Below are 18582 nucleotides of genomic sequence, written 5' to 3' on the forward strand. Positions count from 1 at the left end.
ATGCCAGGAAAGATTCTTTTTGAATTTAGCGGCGTTTAGTACCAGCAGAAGATCAGTGAATTTCAAATATAAAATAATTATTCAACGAGGATTAGAAGGTGCAGATGAGGAAAAAAGATGAGGACCCAGGCTTGTTGTAGATTCCGTTTGGTTGTAGAAGGGAGACCCAGAAGTTGTGGCAAGAAAGATGCAAAGTGTGTGACGGGATCATCACCTTCAGGTCCCTCAGGAAGACCATAAATACGTAAATTATTACGATGATTTCTGTTTTCCAAATCGCCCTTTTTAGCTGTAAAATTTCCTTCTCCAACGTGGACATTTTAGCAGATGAATCCTGCACTTCATTAAGTTGATGTTCCACCACAGTGATGTGGGACTCCATGGAAGACCATTTATTGTCCAACGTTTGTAGGCGACAATTGGTTTCCTCAATAAAGGGTTGGAGGGCACGTAGTTCCTCCCAAACCATGTCTAAGGAAACCAGAGAAGATTATTTAGGGGGAGAAGGAGGATCCTGTTTGTCTCTTGCCGGTGGTCGAAGGGAACAGCACTTTAGACGACATGGTGATGGGACTCGCTCCAAGAGTGGGACAGTCTCCGTGTGACGATAGCCCAGATAAACAGGAAAATGTGTTAAAAGTAGTGACGCTGGTCCCACAATAAGCTGGAGCATTCAAATCCAATTTTTTGGCGTAATGTAGTAGTCGTTTGCCCCTACCCATGAAGTGTGGTAGAGAGAGTGTAGAAAAAGTAGTGAGACCACACAGGATAGAGGGCAAAGTACCTCAGAAGAAGTGGCAAAATCGACAAAACTGAGGACCTCCCACAGCAAAACATCATTCATGAAGAAAAGATGCACAAAACATTCAGCAAGCATTGAAATAATGTAGCCAGAGACATAGTGTGGACAAGCCTGAAGAGAAAACCGACAGAGAAGAAAAAAAAATGGCAGCCGTCAGGCAGCATAGAGGTCACCTGCACAAAATAATCTCTTCCCTCAAAGGCAAATTCAGGAAACGGCACCCTCTGGAACGCCAGCATTCAGATTCAAAAGGATGCCAGCATATTCTGAAAAAGAGCAGCAGAACTGCTCCGAGAAAGGTACGAAGTCCAGCGCGATGCGGAGCCTTCTCGCTATCAATCAAAGACATTTATAGAGCGCACTACTCACCCGGAGGGTCTCAAGGCGCTGGGGGGGGTGCTGCTACTGCTCGAACAGCCAGGTCTTGAGCTTCTTCCTGAAGGAGAGGTGGTCCTGGGTCATGCCGAGGTGGGTCGGAAGGGAGTTCCAGGTCTTGGCGGCCAGGTAGGAGAAGGACCTTCCTCCTGTTGTCGCTCTTCGGATGCGGGGGACGGCGGCGAGGGCGTGGTTGGTCGATCGGAGGTGGCGTTTGGGAACGTAGAAGTTGAGGCGGCTGTTGAGGTATCCTGGGCCTTGGTTGTGTAGGGCTTTGTGTGCGTGGGTGAGGAGCCGGAAGGTGATTCTTTTGTTGATCGGGAGCCAGTGCAGGTCTCTCAGGTGTCTGGAGATGTGGCTTCGTCTGGGGACGTCGAGGATGAGTCTCGCCGAGGCGTTCTGGATACGCTGGAGTCTCTTCTGGAGCTTGGCGGTGGTTCTGGCGTAGAGGGCGTTGCCGTAGTCCAGACGGCTGGTGACGAGGGCCTGGGTGACCGTCTTCCTGGTCTCGGTGGGGATCCACCTGAAGATCTTACGTAGCATGCGCAGGATGTTGAAACAGGACGAGGAGACGGCGTTGACTTGTCTGGTCATGGAGAGGGAGGAGTCCAGGATGAAGCCCAGGTTGCGTGCGTGGTCTGTCGGTTTGGGTGCGGTGCCCAGGGCGGGGGGCCACCAGGAGTCGTCCCAGGCGGAGGGCGAGGAGCCCAGGATGAGGACTTCCGTCTTGTCTGAGTTCAGTTTCAGGCGGCTGGTTGTCATCCACTCGGCTACGTCTTTCATCCCTTCGTGAAGGTTGGCTCTGGCGGTGGCAGGGTCGTTGGTGAGGGAGAGAATCAGCTGGGTGTCGTCGGCGTAGGAGATGATGTTGAGGTTGTGTTGGCGTGCGATGGCCGCGAGGGGGCTCATGTAGACGTTGAAGAGGGAGGGGCTCAGCGAGGATCCTTGAGGGACGCCGCAGATGACTTCGGTGGCCTCTGACTTGTACGGTGGTAGCCGGACTCTGTGTTCTTCCGTCGAGGAAGGAGATGATCCATTCCAGTGCCTTCTCATGGATTCCGACGTTGCTGAGGCGCTGCACTAGGGTGCGGTGGCAGACAGTGTCGAAAGCCGCGGAGAGGTCTAGGAGGATGAGGGCCGCTGTTTCTCCGTTGTCCATCAGGGATCGGATGTCATCAGTGGCAGCGATGAGGGCGGTCTCGGTGCTGTGGTTGGCTCGGAAGCCAGACTGTGAGGGGTCGAGGGATCCATTTGTCTCGAGGAAGGTGGCCAGCTGTTTGTTGACGATCTTCTCGATGACTTTGGCTGGAAACGGGAGGAGCGAGATGGGGCGGTAATTCTTGAGTTCGGTGGGGTCCGCTGTAGGTTTCTTGAGTAGGGCGCTGAGTTCGGCGTGCTTCCAGCTCTCCGGGAAGGTGGCGGTGTCGAAGGAGGTGTTGATGATGTCCCGCAGGTGGGGTGCGATGACAGCGTCAGCCTTGTTGAAGACGTGGTGAGGGCACGGGTCGGTTGGAGATCCGGAGTGGATGGAGTTCATCATGCGGACGGTGTCTTCGGTGCTGATCGGAGTCCAGGCGCGGAGGGTGGTGGTGGGGGGCGGTGGTTCGGTCGTGGCCTGCGTCGGTTGAGTGCTGAAGCTGTTGTGTATGTCCGCGATCTTGTTGTGGAAGTAGGAGGCGAGGGAATTGCAGAGGTCTTGCGAAGGGGTGATGTTGTTGTTTCCGGCGTTGGGGTTGGAGAGCTCTTTCACGATGTTGAAGAGTTCCTTGCAGTTGTGTGCGTTGTTGTCCAGCCGGTCCTTGAATGCAGTTTTCTTGGTGGCGCGGATCAGTTGGTGGTGCTTTCGGGTGGCAAGCTTGAGGGTGGTCATGTTGTCCGGAGTTGGTTCCCTTCTCCAGTCTTTCTCGAGGGCTCGGCAGTTCTTCTTGGAACTCATGAGTTCGTCGGTGAACCATGAGGCCTTCTTGCTGCCGGGTCGGTTGGGCGGGGTCCTCAGTGGGGCGAGTTCGTCCGCGCAGTTGCTGATCCACTTCGTGAGGTTGTCGGCGGCCTGGCTTGGGTTCGCTGAGCTGGCGGGAGGGTGCTGGCTCAGGGAAGCGGCGAGCTGGTCGGCTGTGATCTTGTTCCAGCTTCTTCGAGCGACCTGTTGCTGGTGGTGGTGGATCGTCGTTCTTCTGAAGGTGAAGTGGACGCAGCTGTGGTCCGTCCAGTGTAGTCCGGTGGTGTGGCTGAAGGTGATGTCTTTGCTGGATGAGAAGACGGCGTCGAGTGTGTGTCCGGCGAGGTGGGTGGGGGTGGACACCAGCTGCTTGAGACTGAGGTTGGCGAGGTTGTCGAGCAGGGTGATGGTGTTGCGGTCGTTGTTGTTCTCCAGGTGGAAGTTGATGTCCCCCAGGAGGATGTAGTCGGCGGAGGGGAGGGCGTGCGGGCTGATTAAGTCGGCGATGTCCTCGCTGAATTGTGTGCGTGGTCCCGGGGGTCGGTAGATCAGGGTGCCTCTGAGGGTGGTTTTGGGGTCCGTGTGGATCTGGAAGTGCAGGTGTTCGGCGGTTGTCAGGGTGTCGTCGGTGTTGGTCTTGATGCGGATGGTGTCCCTGTAGATGATGGCGAGGCCTCCTCCAGTCTGGTTGTCGCGGTCTCTTCGGGTGATCTTGTAACCCTCTGGGATGGCGATGGCGATGTCGGGCGCTGAGGAGTCGTTCATCCAGGTTTCCGTGAGGAAGGCGACGTCAGGGGCTGTGGTGTCGAGCAGGTTCCAGAGCTCAACGGCGTGTCTGTGGACGGAGCGGGTGTTGATCAGGATGCACTTCAGGTGGGTGGTGCTGGTGTTCGGCTTGGTGGGTGCTGGTGTGGCGTGGGTCCGGTTGCAGGTGAACTTGCAGGAGTGGCAGCTGAAGGATCCGTGGGTGCGTCTCGGTGTGGCTCGGTAGCAGCCCGGGGTTCGGCCGGAGTTGAGTGCGTTGAGTTCGGTGGCGTTGTAGGTCCGGTGGGTCGGCTTCCGTCGGTGGGGGCCAGGGGTCCTGGCACTGGGCGCGGTCCAGGCGCGGACGGGCGTAGACGGGCTTACCTTTGGCGCACCTTCAGCGCTCAATCGGTGCTCCCGCTGCGCGCGTCCGCTGCGCGGTCGCTCAGGGGGCGTCATAAGAAGGGGGACGGGAGGGCGGGTCTGCTGGGCTGGCCGAGCGGCTGGGCCAATGGGCCGGTGGTGGGCGGGGCCGCAGGGGGCCAGCGGCGGGAAAAAGTGGCGAGCGGCCGGCTCAGCTGTGGCTGGGCCGCTCGGGGGTGCTGGGGGGCGATGGAATCGGCAGGCAGGAGCAGCAGGTGAGGCGGCAGGCAGGATCAGCAGGCGAGGCGGCAGGCAGGATCAGCAGGCGGCCATCTTAGGTCGCTGTGCGCGCAACACCCCCCCCCCCCCCCCCTAGCAAACATTTAATTCACACTGTAATCGCTCTATTAAACTCAGTTTCACTTCTGGTGCGTTAATGTACCACTCTAAAATTGAAACCAATGCCAGTGTATTTCTTTGCTTTGATGTTGATGCACAGACTTCTTTTTCCATTTTGCCTCACAAAATGGGCACATTCTGTCAGACTTCTTGTTTCCTTTTTTTTTTTTTTTTTTGCCATACTGGAAAAAAAGTATATCATCATGCCTTACAATTATGGAAAGTTGAAATGAGTGATAGGATTTGTATTCAATCTAGAACCTCTAAAATGTGTTAGTTTGGTAAAACCAGGTACTGCGCTTCATCTTGCAGTATTCTGGTGCTTACGTCTGCTTGTATGATGTCTGATTGGAAGAACACAAGTGCTGAGGTTGAAGAATTTACTTTGGCCTGGCATGCTCAATTCTGCCATTCCCTTAATTCTTCTGTCATGGCATCAGCTCAACTCTTCCCTTCAGTTCCAAACTTAATTTCCTTTTGGTGGTAAGCATGCCACTGATGGATGGGTGTGTGACAGAGTAATTTCAGGATAAAAATCTGTACCTTTTGAAGTGTTGACAATGGCATACAGGTATGGTCCATTGTGCAGTTCTGTATTGAATACTAATGTGAATGCAACTTACACATTTTGTGTGAAGCAGGGCTATGGGAAAAAATTATGTTATCATTGGACAGCCCAAATGTATCCACTGCTTCTTCAACATTTCCAGTGTACATAATATTTCATGAACGACGTAAGAGGCCAAAACATTTTATTCATGATTGTACATAAATAGTGTGTTCACTATGCATGCTTACCAAAGTTTCTTCTGTCTGGAAGCCGTACTCATGCATGCAATCCATCACCGTAATTTAAATCGCTAATCAGTTCAACTTTTAAAAAGTTGCCTCATGAGAAGGTGAATGGAATTTCGTTTTGTAAGTTTGCATGCTTTTGATCCTTGCCTCCTCTCTTTGTATAGGACAAAATGCAAACTTGCCACCAACAGAAAATGATTATTTGCTAGTGAAATGAATGTTACATTGTATATATTATTTTTTTTAGTAGGAAGTGAGCTGAAAATTGGACAGTATCTGAATTGTTTGATAGATGAAGTAAAGGACAGTGGGAGGATTGTCTGTCTGTCTGTCAATCAGTCAGATGTGATGGCCGCTCTAGCAACCACAGAACAGAAATGGACTCCGCAGAACCTATTGCCAGGGCTGGTTGTCAAAAGCAAAATCCAAAAGGTAACTATGTTTCTGCCAATGGTATGTAGAAAACAATTTCAAAACTGAACTTTAATAATTCAATTTTTATCCTTGTTTCTAGTTGCCATCTTTGTTTCTGGTCATTGCTGGATTACGCCTACGAATGTGGGCTATGAAATATGTTTTGATGCACCACAATCCTAATTGCATACTGTGCCTCATCGTCTAATCAATTTCCCACTGATAGATTAGCATCTGAAATGTCATTACTGATGCACTGTATTTTTCTGTGATCAGATTCCTCCATCTACGTATCAGGCCTCACTTCCTCATTAACACAAGGCAATGTAAATTAACCATTAACTTATTTGAATGAGTCCGTGCAGTGGCTGAAGTCTGTTGCCGACGCATGAGGGTTCCCATGGAAAGTGCAAGGGAGGTGTCATTCTAAATTCCAGGGTACTTAGCTACCTTCTTTTGAAGCAGTATGTTTCCTCATCAGTTCTGAAGACCAGAGTTCTTGGTCATGGGCTAAAGAAAAAGCTTGCAATAAGAGTTTCATAAGTTACAAGTCTCCATGAGGTTTGCACTGAGCACCAGCCTTTTAACTTGATCTTTTTGTTTCTCCTTTTTGGAGATCTGAACAATAAATTACACTGTACAAAGCTTCCTGAATTTGTCATCCCCTAATTAAATATTGTACAACTTCTTTTTAAAGTGAGTCATATATTTTAGAAACAAATTGCCTAAATTGCTTATTGGCGGTGTGTATATATTTGTATGGTCAAGATGTAGTTTGTGTTTTGTCTTGTCCCAGTCATTGCCCGCAAGTTCGTAGCACGACATTGACAGTCACCAGAAGGACCACCCAGCAGTAGGTGGAAAAGAGAGTTGAAGAACTGGGCTATGTTCAAGGGTGCTGCCATATGAGCTGAGGGATTGAGGGGAGTCTATAAAAAGTGTAAAACACATTGCTGACTATTGGATGTAAGTCCTGGCTACCTTCACAGATGCTGATGGCTGTATACCCCTATAACACCTTGCAACGCATCACATGCGGGAATGCATACTTCTAACCCTACCATTGCAGGTTCTCGTTCCTTGCTTCTTAGCGGATTATTGATCAAACCACAGCATATAGAAGTCGCTGGATCATGTACCCGCTAAATATATAGTGATGCAACTGGTGAGTTAGCAATAGTTAACAGTAAATGTATTGGGCAATGTGGGCTGGAAAAATAGTCTGCTGTTATGAGTAGTTGGAATGAGGCCATCCTTAGTAATATTTTTTTTTGTGTCATAATTTGAGCATGCATTGTTATATATAACTTGTTTGTTAATTGTTCCCCAGTTACAATTGTGCGTAGCTGTGTATTTAGTACCTAACTACGAGAATGTTTGTTGAATAATCAAAAATGTAATTAAGTTTTTAAAAAAAGATTTCACTTGTGATGGCAAGCTAATATTTCTTCTCTAAGATAATTTTCATATTTGTTTTAGGTGACCCCTGATGGAATAACTCTATCCTTCCTGTCTTTCATTGGGACTGTTGACTTTCTGCACTTAGATCCGCAGAGATCCAGTGCATACCAGAAGGATCAAATGGTGAGTGAGGAAAATGACTTGCTATGACAAATCAGCAAACCTTTATTTAATCTAGTTTATAACCTTGCTTATCCTATTTCTTGAAAGCACAAACAGTTCAATAATTAGTTTGCCCTTCATATCAGCAATTCTTTTATTAAGGTCCTCATGTACAAAGATTTGAAATAAGAAATTGTAAATTGTGGCACTTAACGATTCGCTATTTGCAATGTCTTTTTTTGAATGTGCTAAAATAGATTCGGTAAAAGTGGTCACGATTTGCACAGCGACTTCTAATGAATGGATTGGTATTTTGCAAATTGACCTATGTACTAATGAGTCTATTCTAAAATGCAAAATCGTAGTGGGTCGCAATTCGACATACCTCATCGATATTCCTGAGGTAGGTTGTAAGCTGCAGTCCACTATGATAGGTCACAATCACAGGGATGGTGGCCTGCTGGAGTCAGTAGATCACAGTGTCTGATTGGTTTTAAGAAAGCAATCTTTACATTTTTTTTATTTCATTTTTTCATTATATGCAGCAAATTTTTCCTTAATGTGCCCAATCCAAATAGCGAGCCATGGTGGTTTCTTAAACCCATCTAACAATTCGGAAAATTACTTTTGAATCGTTAAATGGGTTTAGAACATTTAAAAAAGGGTTTTAGAATTCGCAAACCATCTGATTTACCGAATGAGAGGGGTTTCAAATGCAAACACCTTTTGCACAAGAGGCTCTGTCTAGAAAATAAAAAAGTGATAAATTTAAAAATGAAGAACCCCCTGAAAGGCGCCTTCTATAAGACACAGATTTTGCTGCCATCAGTCCCCATCCGCATTGAAGAATGCTGGCAACTGATGCATTGGGTTTTCTCTTCTCAGGTAAAAGCATGCATTATTTACGTCCACCCAGAGACCAAGGTCATTGGATTGACCCTACGCCAGCCATTCCTGCAGCCTGGGAACTCTTTGCGACAACTTTCTAGTGAACGGATTGGCGATGTGGTGGAGCACTGTCCGGTGAAATACTTCCACAAGAAATCTGGGGCCCTTTTTGAGTTGGATGGTGGGATTTTGGCATTTGCACATGTAAGGATACCTTTAACTTGTGACAACCCAATATTGCATGCACCTGAAATAAATGCTTTCTTGTGCTTTTATTTCTGTTACGTGGGAGGTCTAGTAGTTTATAGTAGGAAAATCTCTCTTAAAAGAACCACTCAAGTGTGAATTTCAGTTTATAATATTACTTACCTATATGTGCTTTTTTCACTTTACTGCTTTTACAGTTAGTTTAGCAATCAATATTAGTTTATTGCTTTTAGTATTTAAATGTTTTATAGACTGTCATTCTGTTGCATCCTGCTCACAATTCTTTGTACTAATGGCATTAAATGCCAAGAACCAGATTGCCTTTGTAAGTTTAAAAATGTGTGGCCATATTCTCAGAATTTGTTCCCTGTGTTGGTACATCCTTCCATTGCTTCGTCAGTATTCCCAGTTTCTGTGCAGACTTTCTCTTGATTTTAAAGGCAGATTGAGTACTAATTTCTATATGTTCTTCTTTTCTTTTTTGAGTGGTGTTCACTTTCCTTGTTTCAACCCACCAGTCTTAATTGTCTGTTTTGTGAGGTGGTAGGTTCATTTTAGCTTCAAATAATTTTTCAGGAAGGGAGTTCAAACTTGCAGCTCTGCTTGGAAATATGTGCCTTTTTAGGTTTTGCCTGGCGAAAAGATGCGCTCTGCGCATCTTTTTCGCGCAGGCGAAAACCTGATGAGAACTGTAGTGTGGCTTTGGGTCGGCCCTCGTCATTCATTGGCTGGCTCCATAAATGGAGCCTAGCCATTGGACGAGGGGCCTGTCCGTCAATGCCGGACCAGATTCGGGGGCGTTCCCGAGATTCTTTGGCTTTTGCCGACGTCACGCGACGTCAGCCGAAAGCCGGGAACGCCCCCGAATCTGGTCCGCTTTGGGGTGCTGTTTTGTGACGATGTTGCTGTGTAATGAGGATCTTGGTCCGAGTTCTGCTGCTCTTCTCTGTGAAGCAGTTTTTTTTAAAATGCCGCTTTGGGGTGCTGTTTTGTGACGATGCTGCTGTGTAATGAGGTTCTTGGTCCGCAGTGGTGCTGCTCTCCTCTGTGATGCTGTTTTGTAACGATGCTGCTGTGCGGCGGTGATCTTGGTCCGCGTTGCTGCTCTCTCCCCCGTGACATGCTGCTTTGTGATGCGGTTGCTGGACGACCGCTCACATCCTTCCTTATGATTCGGCGTCTCTGTGACATGCTTCTCTGTGATGCTCGTGCGTTTTAGAGCGCGCTGCTCCGAGGCCTGAGGTTGTTGAGTTCTGCTGCTGCCTCACCGGCTGTGCGAGCTAAGGTCTTTAAAGCTGTGCTCACACTGCCCCCTGCTGGAGCTACACCAAGCCTTCCGTGTCTGTGCAAAGTATTGTCATGGCCGTGTTAGTATAGCTATAGACAAGTAAAACGCTAGAATTACGTGTGAGCTGTAAATATATTGCTTTATGTGACAAGGAAATCTAAAATCGTAGCCGTCACCCTAAAACTGTGAAATAATCTTCACAAATATGAAACAAGGTTAAATCGGTGTCTCCACATACATGCCAGGGAAAGGGCTTTGCACTGAGGGCACATATAAGTGTTTTCAATGAAAGCACGCTACGAATTGAATAACACTGCTAGAAGGACTACGAGAGGAGTGATGTTACCGTAGCCATGGATACAACCATCCAGGAAGTGCCAACACCCATTCTACCTGCGTGGATACTCTGTGTGAACGGCCGACACTGTAAATACGCATAACATTGAATAGGCGAGTTCCTGCATGTCAGCCTGACGGTTTTCCTATGCACTTTGTATCTATACCAAAATTTACATTTTCTACCAAGGCATGTCCCGATTTCCCTCCGGGCACCATCATTAAAGATGTATCTGGATCTCCATACCCTGACACTTCCACAATCCCTTCTGCGTATCTGGGTACTCTGCGGATATGTCTCTGTAAATATGCACATGCCTGTCTATATACGTACCTTGTTTGTAGGCTCAAGTCAATCTTCAGATCATGTTATCTTAAGTGCTGACTGTTCAGTGTAATCCTAGGCAGCTCTGCATAGCAATGCATAGCCACAGTGCTGCTACCTTTCTTTCTGGGTAAATGGGGCCAGAAAGTTGCCTAAAAGTAACGCAAATCAGCCCTATGCACTACTTTGCGCAACATTGCATCAAGAGCGCGTTCCATAAGTGGTATATGGGTGTTTCCATGCAAGCACCCATGTTTTTTGATAGAAGGATCTAGGTACTAACATTTTTAGACAGGACTTTGCATAAAAAATATGCCTCCTTGAGGCAGGCGTCAAGTAGGAGAAAAGTCTTGTTGCACTCCGGCACTTAGGGGCCAGAGCCGCAGGGCCATATCTAAATAGATAAGGCACTATCCTTCGCTGTGCCTGAGCCGGCAGACTTTAGGCTGCCATGCGCCAATGCACTGCAAGCGCCAACGCAGTGCATGCGTGTGTGCATTCTGTAAGGAATCATTTTGTACTGAAAGGGTAGCCTTCTAGTGCAAACATGATCCTTTAACCCTTGCCCTGCTTTGTAGGTGTGCTGTACAATACAAAGCAAAAAAAACAGGGAGACATTAAAACATTTATCCTCGTTACACCTGCCTTGAGGAGGTGTGAGATTGTGGCTCTGTGTGTGTTTGTGTGTGTCATTTGCGAGAGATAAAGCTAGTGGCATTGTAAATGACAATGCCATTTATTTATGTTAAAAAAACATAAATAAAAATAATGTCAAGAGCAATGCCAATAGCTCTAACTTTAACAAAGGCAAAACCATTGCATTGTAAATGCTTGTTGGTGTTTGTACCTGGTCAGTCTCAGTAAAATAGTGGTTTGATTCTTGAGGGATTTGTTTAACAGGTGCTAGTGGCCACCATTAATCTATAGGGCAATGCTAGTACTGTGATAGTGAGCTAAGCAAAGGCAGAAAGTAGGACGTCACTCCCGTTTAGTACTTTGTTTATATAACGTCTTTAACCTTTGTCTGTTTAAACAGTCTTTGAGTAGACTCATCTAATTTCAGAACAATGTGTATTGGGTGTGGATCAGTTACAACGAATATAGCCCCAAAGTAAGTGGTATTGGTCTAGCTTACCATTATGCCCAGTGTGTCTGGGTGCTGTGAACTGCGTCAGCCCTGGCTAAATTCACCTAAAAATAGTTAACTTCCATTTTTCAAATGAAAGGTATGTTTGATAGACTACACTTGATGGTGAAGTGCTCTCCTCAATGAATAAGTTTACTTTTTTTTCTTATTTATTTTTTTACATGCATTTTTCTTGAGGATACCCATACTATAGCTGCTCCCGTTCAAAGGGGCAAAATAATGTCCAATTGAATCCAAAGTTACTCAACTTGTTGCCATGATGTTCTTTGTAGGTAAGAGGCATACCTGAAGGTGAGATGTCACCAACAGCCAGCCTGGTCCTCTTAGAATTCACATGTACTCCCTGAACATTACTAAACAAAAACCTCCCCGCACCTCATTTCTAGTCCCACAGCTATTGTATCAAGAAACAGCAAACTGCATCTGGTGCTAGAGTCCATGGTAGCTCCTTATGACAGTGCTCCCTGGATGATAGGGAGCAAAGCAACATTTCATTTTCAGTTTCCATCATTTGGCTGATCACAGCATTCACCGGATTATGTATTTGAACCAAAATTATATTTAAATAACCGGGATTCTAAATCCCTAAAGCCTGATGCTTTAAGCCTTTCTAGGTGTACCAGATACACCAGTGCCATGATTGGGTAGCATTTGGATGAATATTTGTTTAGTAATCATTTGTAGTCCTGAAAGTTTCTTATTCTAGGTTTATTTTATTTTGTGAACATGCACAATATACGGCTAGAAAATACACATGCCTAGTGATACTGAATGAACAACATTAAACATTCTATTATTTCTGCCCACAGCCTTGTATTTTGTTATAAAGTAGGACAGACTAGTATCCCGGTGAGAGGTACAAAGGGGTATTCTGGACTGTGGGATAAGTATTGGAGCGCAAGGAAAGGTATCTTGGAATGTCAGTACCTTTTTACTGATGTATTTATCATTACGCTTCTTATAGTTTTAGTGTGTACTCCCACACAAAGTTACAGGGATGCTAAGAAGAGAGAATTCCCTCCAAATGTTTTTGGTTTTTACTTCTTAATATGCTATTCTAGTTCTCAAAGTTCTTAAAATTGATCAATCTAATCTTATGTGACAAATCACAGACACATTTATTAAAGAAGAAAAAACCACATTCAGACGCTTTGTGTGAAAAAGTGTAGCATCACTGGTCCATATCAGCTAAAAATGTAAGTAGATGCTGCTAAACAAATGCACTTAATTGCTTGATCATCAGAAAGTGCGCCTAACTGCATAGAAGCTTTGCCAGTTTGGCCTTGAGCATTCAAGATTATGATAACGCTTCACAGCTAGGTCAAAAGATATTTGGGACTATCTCCGAGAATAATTAATTGCTGCTCATCTGTCTTGAAATGGCTGTAGAGAAGCAACTCCAAACCATAGTAAGACCATCATTCCACAATGACAAATCATTTCACAAATGGAGAAAGTTCAGAATGGTGGGGGCTGCAGCCAATTGACTCCATGCTCTTAAGTGTATGATGCTATTAGAAAATGTAAAGAGACCCCAAGTTACATACAGGGATGCCTACACTTTTCTTAAAGTGCTAAACGTATGAATTCATAATATAAATTTTTTTAGCTTTCGTGACTGAAAGTTTTTAACTCTATCAGGACACAAAGGATAGGAGTATGCTTTTCTTTCTTGCTTTTTATTACTGATCAGCTAAGTAAAACCCTACAAGTGCCAATCTCTGTGTTTTCAACTATTAGTCAATAGCTTAGACCCTCTTCTGCCAGGCAGGACAAAAAAAACAATACATTAATTATATTTATTGCATGGGATTGAAATCCTTGTCAGACACCAACTGGACTACCTAGAGCAGACTGACATGTTTGTTCTGGTGGTGTTAACCCATCAGGTCTATTCAAAATAGAAAGTAGCTGCATCCAACAAACTGGGACTTTCCAGCATCCCCTATAATCGTCTAGGCCATTAGTCTGAACTGTCCTGATAGCTCTAGGTGATGCAGCTAGAATCAAATACAATTGAGTGAAAAGGGTTGGAAAGTGTCATGACAACTCCAGGACAACCGGGGACGACACCTGTAATTTCCAGAATCACTATAATCTGCTTCTCTCCTGTCTCCTGACTTGAGCCTGCACTCTTGTTAACATGAGAAGAAGGGAGAAGGCATAATTAATTTCTTTCTACTGAATCTTGAATAGAAACTCTGGGTCTGAGACTTAAACTAGTCTATTTTGGAAGTAACCTAATGTTCGTTCAGAGATTGGACGATATTCTAATCCAGCTCCCAGTGGCTGAAATTGACCAGAAAGCAGGAGTTCCAGGGCGCAATCGCATTTGATCTCACTGGTAGGAGTTATGCAGTCACTAGCAGCTAATAACTTCCTTCCTCCTAGGCATTTGACGAATGTAACCACTGAGATGTTTTGCAGCATGAATTCTTTTCAGGTTTCACATGCTGTGCATTATTCCGCCATCTAGTGGTTGGATCTAGAAACTTTTGTGCTTTTCTTTTTTAGGTCGAGCCTAGCGCAGCGCGCATGCGCTGCTCTAGGAGAGGGCCTCTTGGAATCGGTCTGCAAATTTCTGAAACTTGTGTGTGGCAGCCTCCAGCTTGCGGGAGCGTGCAGGATGCCGTCTGTTCTGTACGGTCGCTTTCACTTTCGTGGCCACGCTTGTTGCATTTCCAGACACGCTCTCACACTACTAATATGTCCATTTTATTCTCACACTCTTAATCTGCCCATTTTATCGCCGCTCGTAATGTTTCGCACACGCTCTCCCCTTCATGCTGCTTCAAATGACTGAAGGTGGGAGTCTCGCGCCACTACCGTGTACGCCTTGCCAGCTCGGGAATGTGCCTTTGTCAGACTGTGGAAGGGGGCGCGCTGACCTTATATTTTCCAGTATGACGTAAGATGGACACGTTATCCTTCCTTTACTGTTCCGCCCCAGTCACGCTGCTATTTACATGCGGGACGCGAGTAGCCAATCAGGGTCTTGAGTCGGAAACACACCACCAAAGCCGAGCCTCCGACTATTTAGCTGCGTTTTCTCACAGACTCGTCCTTTTAGAACTGAAGCATTTTAAAATACAAAGGAAGCCATTGTTATTGCTTATTTATCTTCTGCAGCTAACAACCATTGACAAAGCCAATAGTCCTGGCTTGTTGTATGAGGTAATGTTACTTGTTGTATTATGTATATGGATGCAATGACAGAAAGCAGCAAAATACCAGTCGGGAGGCACAGTATACTAAGCACATATTTTAGGTTTACGTGTTTTTAAGCCATGCCCTTAATTACACCCGCCACGCCCCTTTGAGAGACACTACCCCTCAGTTTTTTCATTCCACTCAAAGCCCTGGTTGTACAAGAACATATTGCCTACTATTTTTTCAGATATATAAATCCCTTTGTGACAGTCTTTTTTTTATTTAGTTCGTGTGTTTTTTGTTCAGTTGTCAGGAACGGTGCAGGAAACGGAAAGATTGAAAGCAAAGAACACTCAATTTGGAATTAGGCTGTGCAGAAAGGGACAGAGTCAAGAGAATACCAATTGGTGAAATGTGCAACTCAGGTCGACAAAGTAAACCTTCTTGGTAAAAATGTGCATAAGGGTCATTAACAGACTGCATCTTAAGGGGTTAATGCACTTCCTCTAGAGAATCTTGTTGTTTCGGGTAAGTCTTGGAGTGCAATACAGGTAAAATAGTTTAGCTGGTTAATATGTCTGCCAGAGCGCATCTATGTAAGATACCTTGAAGGTTCATACTTTGTTGCAAAGATCTTTGTGTAACCTGCAGGTTGCAAGTTAATCATCGTTAAATAGGTTAATGATCTCTATTGGGGTAATTCACACAGAGATACTTGGCATTCCTACAAAACAGATAAACCAGCTAATCCTTTGCAGATAAAGAGCTAGAGAATATCAAAACTATTGTCAGATCCCTGTTAATCTTTATGCAGCCTGTAAAGTAATAGCCAAGCGTATCTTTGTCTTACCCCAGTATTGGAACTTTCATAGATTCCCATGCTTTGTATCATTCCCCGTCGTCGGAATGGGAGCCTCGGTAGTATCATAACCATAGAGACAAAAGAGAAAAATAGGCCTAGGCCTCATCTCATTTTGTATCCTATCACCCTCTTTGTGTAAAAGAGACCAAACTTTTGTCAGGACCAATCAGAACAGCCTCACCCCATAGAACCTTCCTGAGAGAGCTCAGAGCCTCAGATTTTTCTACCGCACGTTGTGCTAGGGAGTCTCCACTGAGCTCTGCTCAGTTTTCTTTCATTCTATTCAGCTTATTACTTCAACTTCAATCAACAATGTCTGACAAGGAGAAGAAAGCTTTATTCAGGTCCTGTGCGTCCTGTGGGAAAAAGAGACTTTTCGTGGAAGATAAGCATGACAGCTGTATTTACTGCTTATATCCTGACCACAAGGCCACAGCTTGCAAAATATGTAGAACTTTTTCTGCAAAGACTTTGCGAGACAGAGAGGGACGGCTTTTGACCTGGCTTCAGAAGATGAAGACCCGAAAGGAGGTTCTCTCTTCTGATGAGGAGGATTCTGCTTCTGTCTCAACCTCCAGGAGATCCAAAAAGAGGGGTAGGTCTTCTCCCTCTACTTCTAATGAGCCTCCTCATAAGATCTCCGATAGGTCTGAGATGGTCAGTCCCATTAAATCTCCTCACCGAGGTGAAAAGGAGAGGCTGGGGCAGGCTGCTGAGAGGGACACAGCCAAAAAGGACAACAAGGAAGTTCCTGTCACTTCTCAGAAGTCCCATAAGGAGAAAGACGGCAAAAAACCCTCTGCAGTCACTCCAGAGACGAAATCGGAGAAAAAACAGCGTCCGTCGACGACGAAAATATCTGGTACGTCGACGACGATTACTTCTTCTAAAGCTTCAAGTGCTCCATTGGCGCCGTCGACGGTGGTGGCGTTGACGCCTTTGACTTCCACGACGTTTAAGGTTCCTTCATGTTCGTCGACGATAGTTTCTGCCTCGTCATCGTTAGTGATGTCATCGAAGATGCTGTCGACGGCTGCTTCGGCGACGACGACGTTGGCGTCGACTAAGACGAGCACGCTGGTGACGATGAGTTCGTCGACGAGGCCGTCGACGATCATTCCGTCGTCGACGATTACGACTTTGCCGAAGAGATCCGGTGCGCCGTCGACACTGCCTTTGTCGACGAAGACTCCGTCAACGATTGTTCCTTCGTCGACGAGGTCGTCGGCGACTCAAAAAATGCAGTTTCCAATACAGAAACTTCGAATAACACCGGAGATGACATCTCCTCGACGAGTTTCCTCCGTGCCTCCAACAATGCTGCTGGATGATGAGTCCGAGGAAGAGGAGGACGGGGGTCAGTATGGAGATGCCTACAGTCCTTCAGATTTAATTGTCAAGTATCAAGAGACTGACTGAAGAATACTATGAACATCACGATGACCCAGGCTTACAACATTATGCTTCTCAACAGCAGCATCCCTCGGGCATGGTTCAAGACATGGTGGCCATGCCGGCTTCTCTTGTTTCAGATCTACAATTGATGCTGCAGGATTACAGGAACAGGTTTCCACCACAATCTGCAGTGCAGCCAGAACGACCTGCTGCTCCGGTGGTACCTCGGACGCCACCAGCTGTCATACCAGGGGTGGTCTCACGGCCAATAGACCCTGAACCTCGGAGAGACATCAATGAGGATGTAAGGGACGATGATGATGATGATGATGATGATGATGACGATGACGATGATCAGGGTAATCCATTCACTGATCCTTTGCAAGACCCAAACTTGGATCTCGACGACAGTGGGTTGCAAGATCCGGATGTTGTGGGACGGGACACGTCGGTGTCTCCACCAACTGATATTGGGGGGGTTCCATAACCTCATGGAAAGGGCATCGAAGAGGTTTGGACTGCCAATTACAAAGGAACAGACTGACTGTTTCCTTTATGACTTTAAGGAGGAATACAGGAGGTCAGTTAGATCCATTCCCATAATTGAGCATGTGTGGGATGAAGGAATAAAGATCATGCAAAACCCGGCCACAGTCATCCCTGTTCTTCCCCGGCTGGAGAAGAAATATAAAGCCCCGGAGGGCAGTCCAGCGTGTCTTCTTGGACAGCCTAAGCCTGATTCTGTGATCTCGCAGGTAGCACAGAGCAAATCCAAAAGCCCATCGACACCTCTGACTACACCTCCAGACAAGGAAGGGAGGCGTTTGGATAACGTGGGTAAAAGATTTTCCTCCATGGCCAGCCTTCTTGTCTGGGCAGCGAATGCTCTGGCCATTCTAGGTAGGTACGATCGCCAGATGTGGTGCGACTTGGATCCATTTGTGGAACAACTGCCGCACATAGCGAAGGAGGAGGCCAAGAGAGTTATGATGGAGTGTGAGAGATCATCTTCGGAAGTGATTGATTGTGCGATGGACATCGCTTCCACTGCCTTTCGAGCTTTAGCCAGTTCGGCGGTATTGCGCCGTCAAGGCTGGTTGCGAGCTACCTGGTTTCGACAAGAGGTCCAAAATAAGATCCTGGACCTCCCATTTGATGGTGAAATGCTGTTCGGCAAGCATGTTGATGACACCCTACAAAATATCAACAAGCATTTACAATGCAATGGTTTTGCCTTTGTTAAAGTTAGAGCTATTGGCATTGCTCTTGACACTCTGAAGCTCCACTCTGAAGCTCCACTCTGAAGCTCCACTCTGCACTCTGAAGCTCCACTCTGCACTCTGAAGCTCCACTCTGCACTCTGAAGCTCCACTCTGCACTCTGAAGCTGCACTCTGAAGCTCCACTCTGCACTCTGAAGCTGCACTCTGAAGCTCCACTCTGCACTCTGAAGCTGCACTCTGAAGCTCCACTCTGAAGCTCCACTCTGAAGCTCCACTCTGAAGCTCCACTCTGAAGCTCCACTCTGAAGCTCCACTCTGAAGCTCCACTCTGAAGCTCCACTCTGAAGCTCCACTCTGAAGCTCCA

General features: G+C 46.3%; 1 protein-coding gene across 3 annotated transcripts in view; it reads left to right on the forward strand.

The window, feature by feature from the left end:
* PDCD11 (programmed cell death 11) overlaps positions 1 to 18582 on the forward strand; it is a 627216-nt gene that overhangs the window by 91725 nt on the left and 516909 nt on the right. For 2 of the 3 annotated variants that reach the window (XM_078643694.1, XM_078643696.1), the window contains exons 7-9: positions 5668 to 5852; positions 7314 to 7418; positions 8283 to 8489. In XM_078643694.1, the coding sequence (XP_078499820.1) occupies positions 5668 to 5852; positions 7314 to 7418; positions 8283 to 8489 (497 nt within the window). The remainder of the gene's footprint in view (positions 1 to 5667; positions 5853 to 7313; positions 7419 to 8282; positions 8490 to 18582) is intronic. The other variant, XM_078643695.1, reaches the window with a different exon arrangement.

This window comes from Lissotriton helveticus, chromosome 5_1, assembly GCF_964261635.1.
Source record: "Lissotriton helveticus chromosome 5_1, aLisHel1.1, whole genome shotgun sequence".
Taxonomy (NCBI): Eukaryota; Metazoa; Chordata; class Amphibia; order Caudata; family Salamandridae; genus Lissotriton; species Lissotriton helveticus.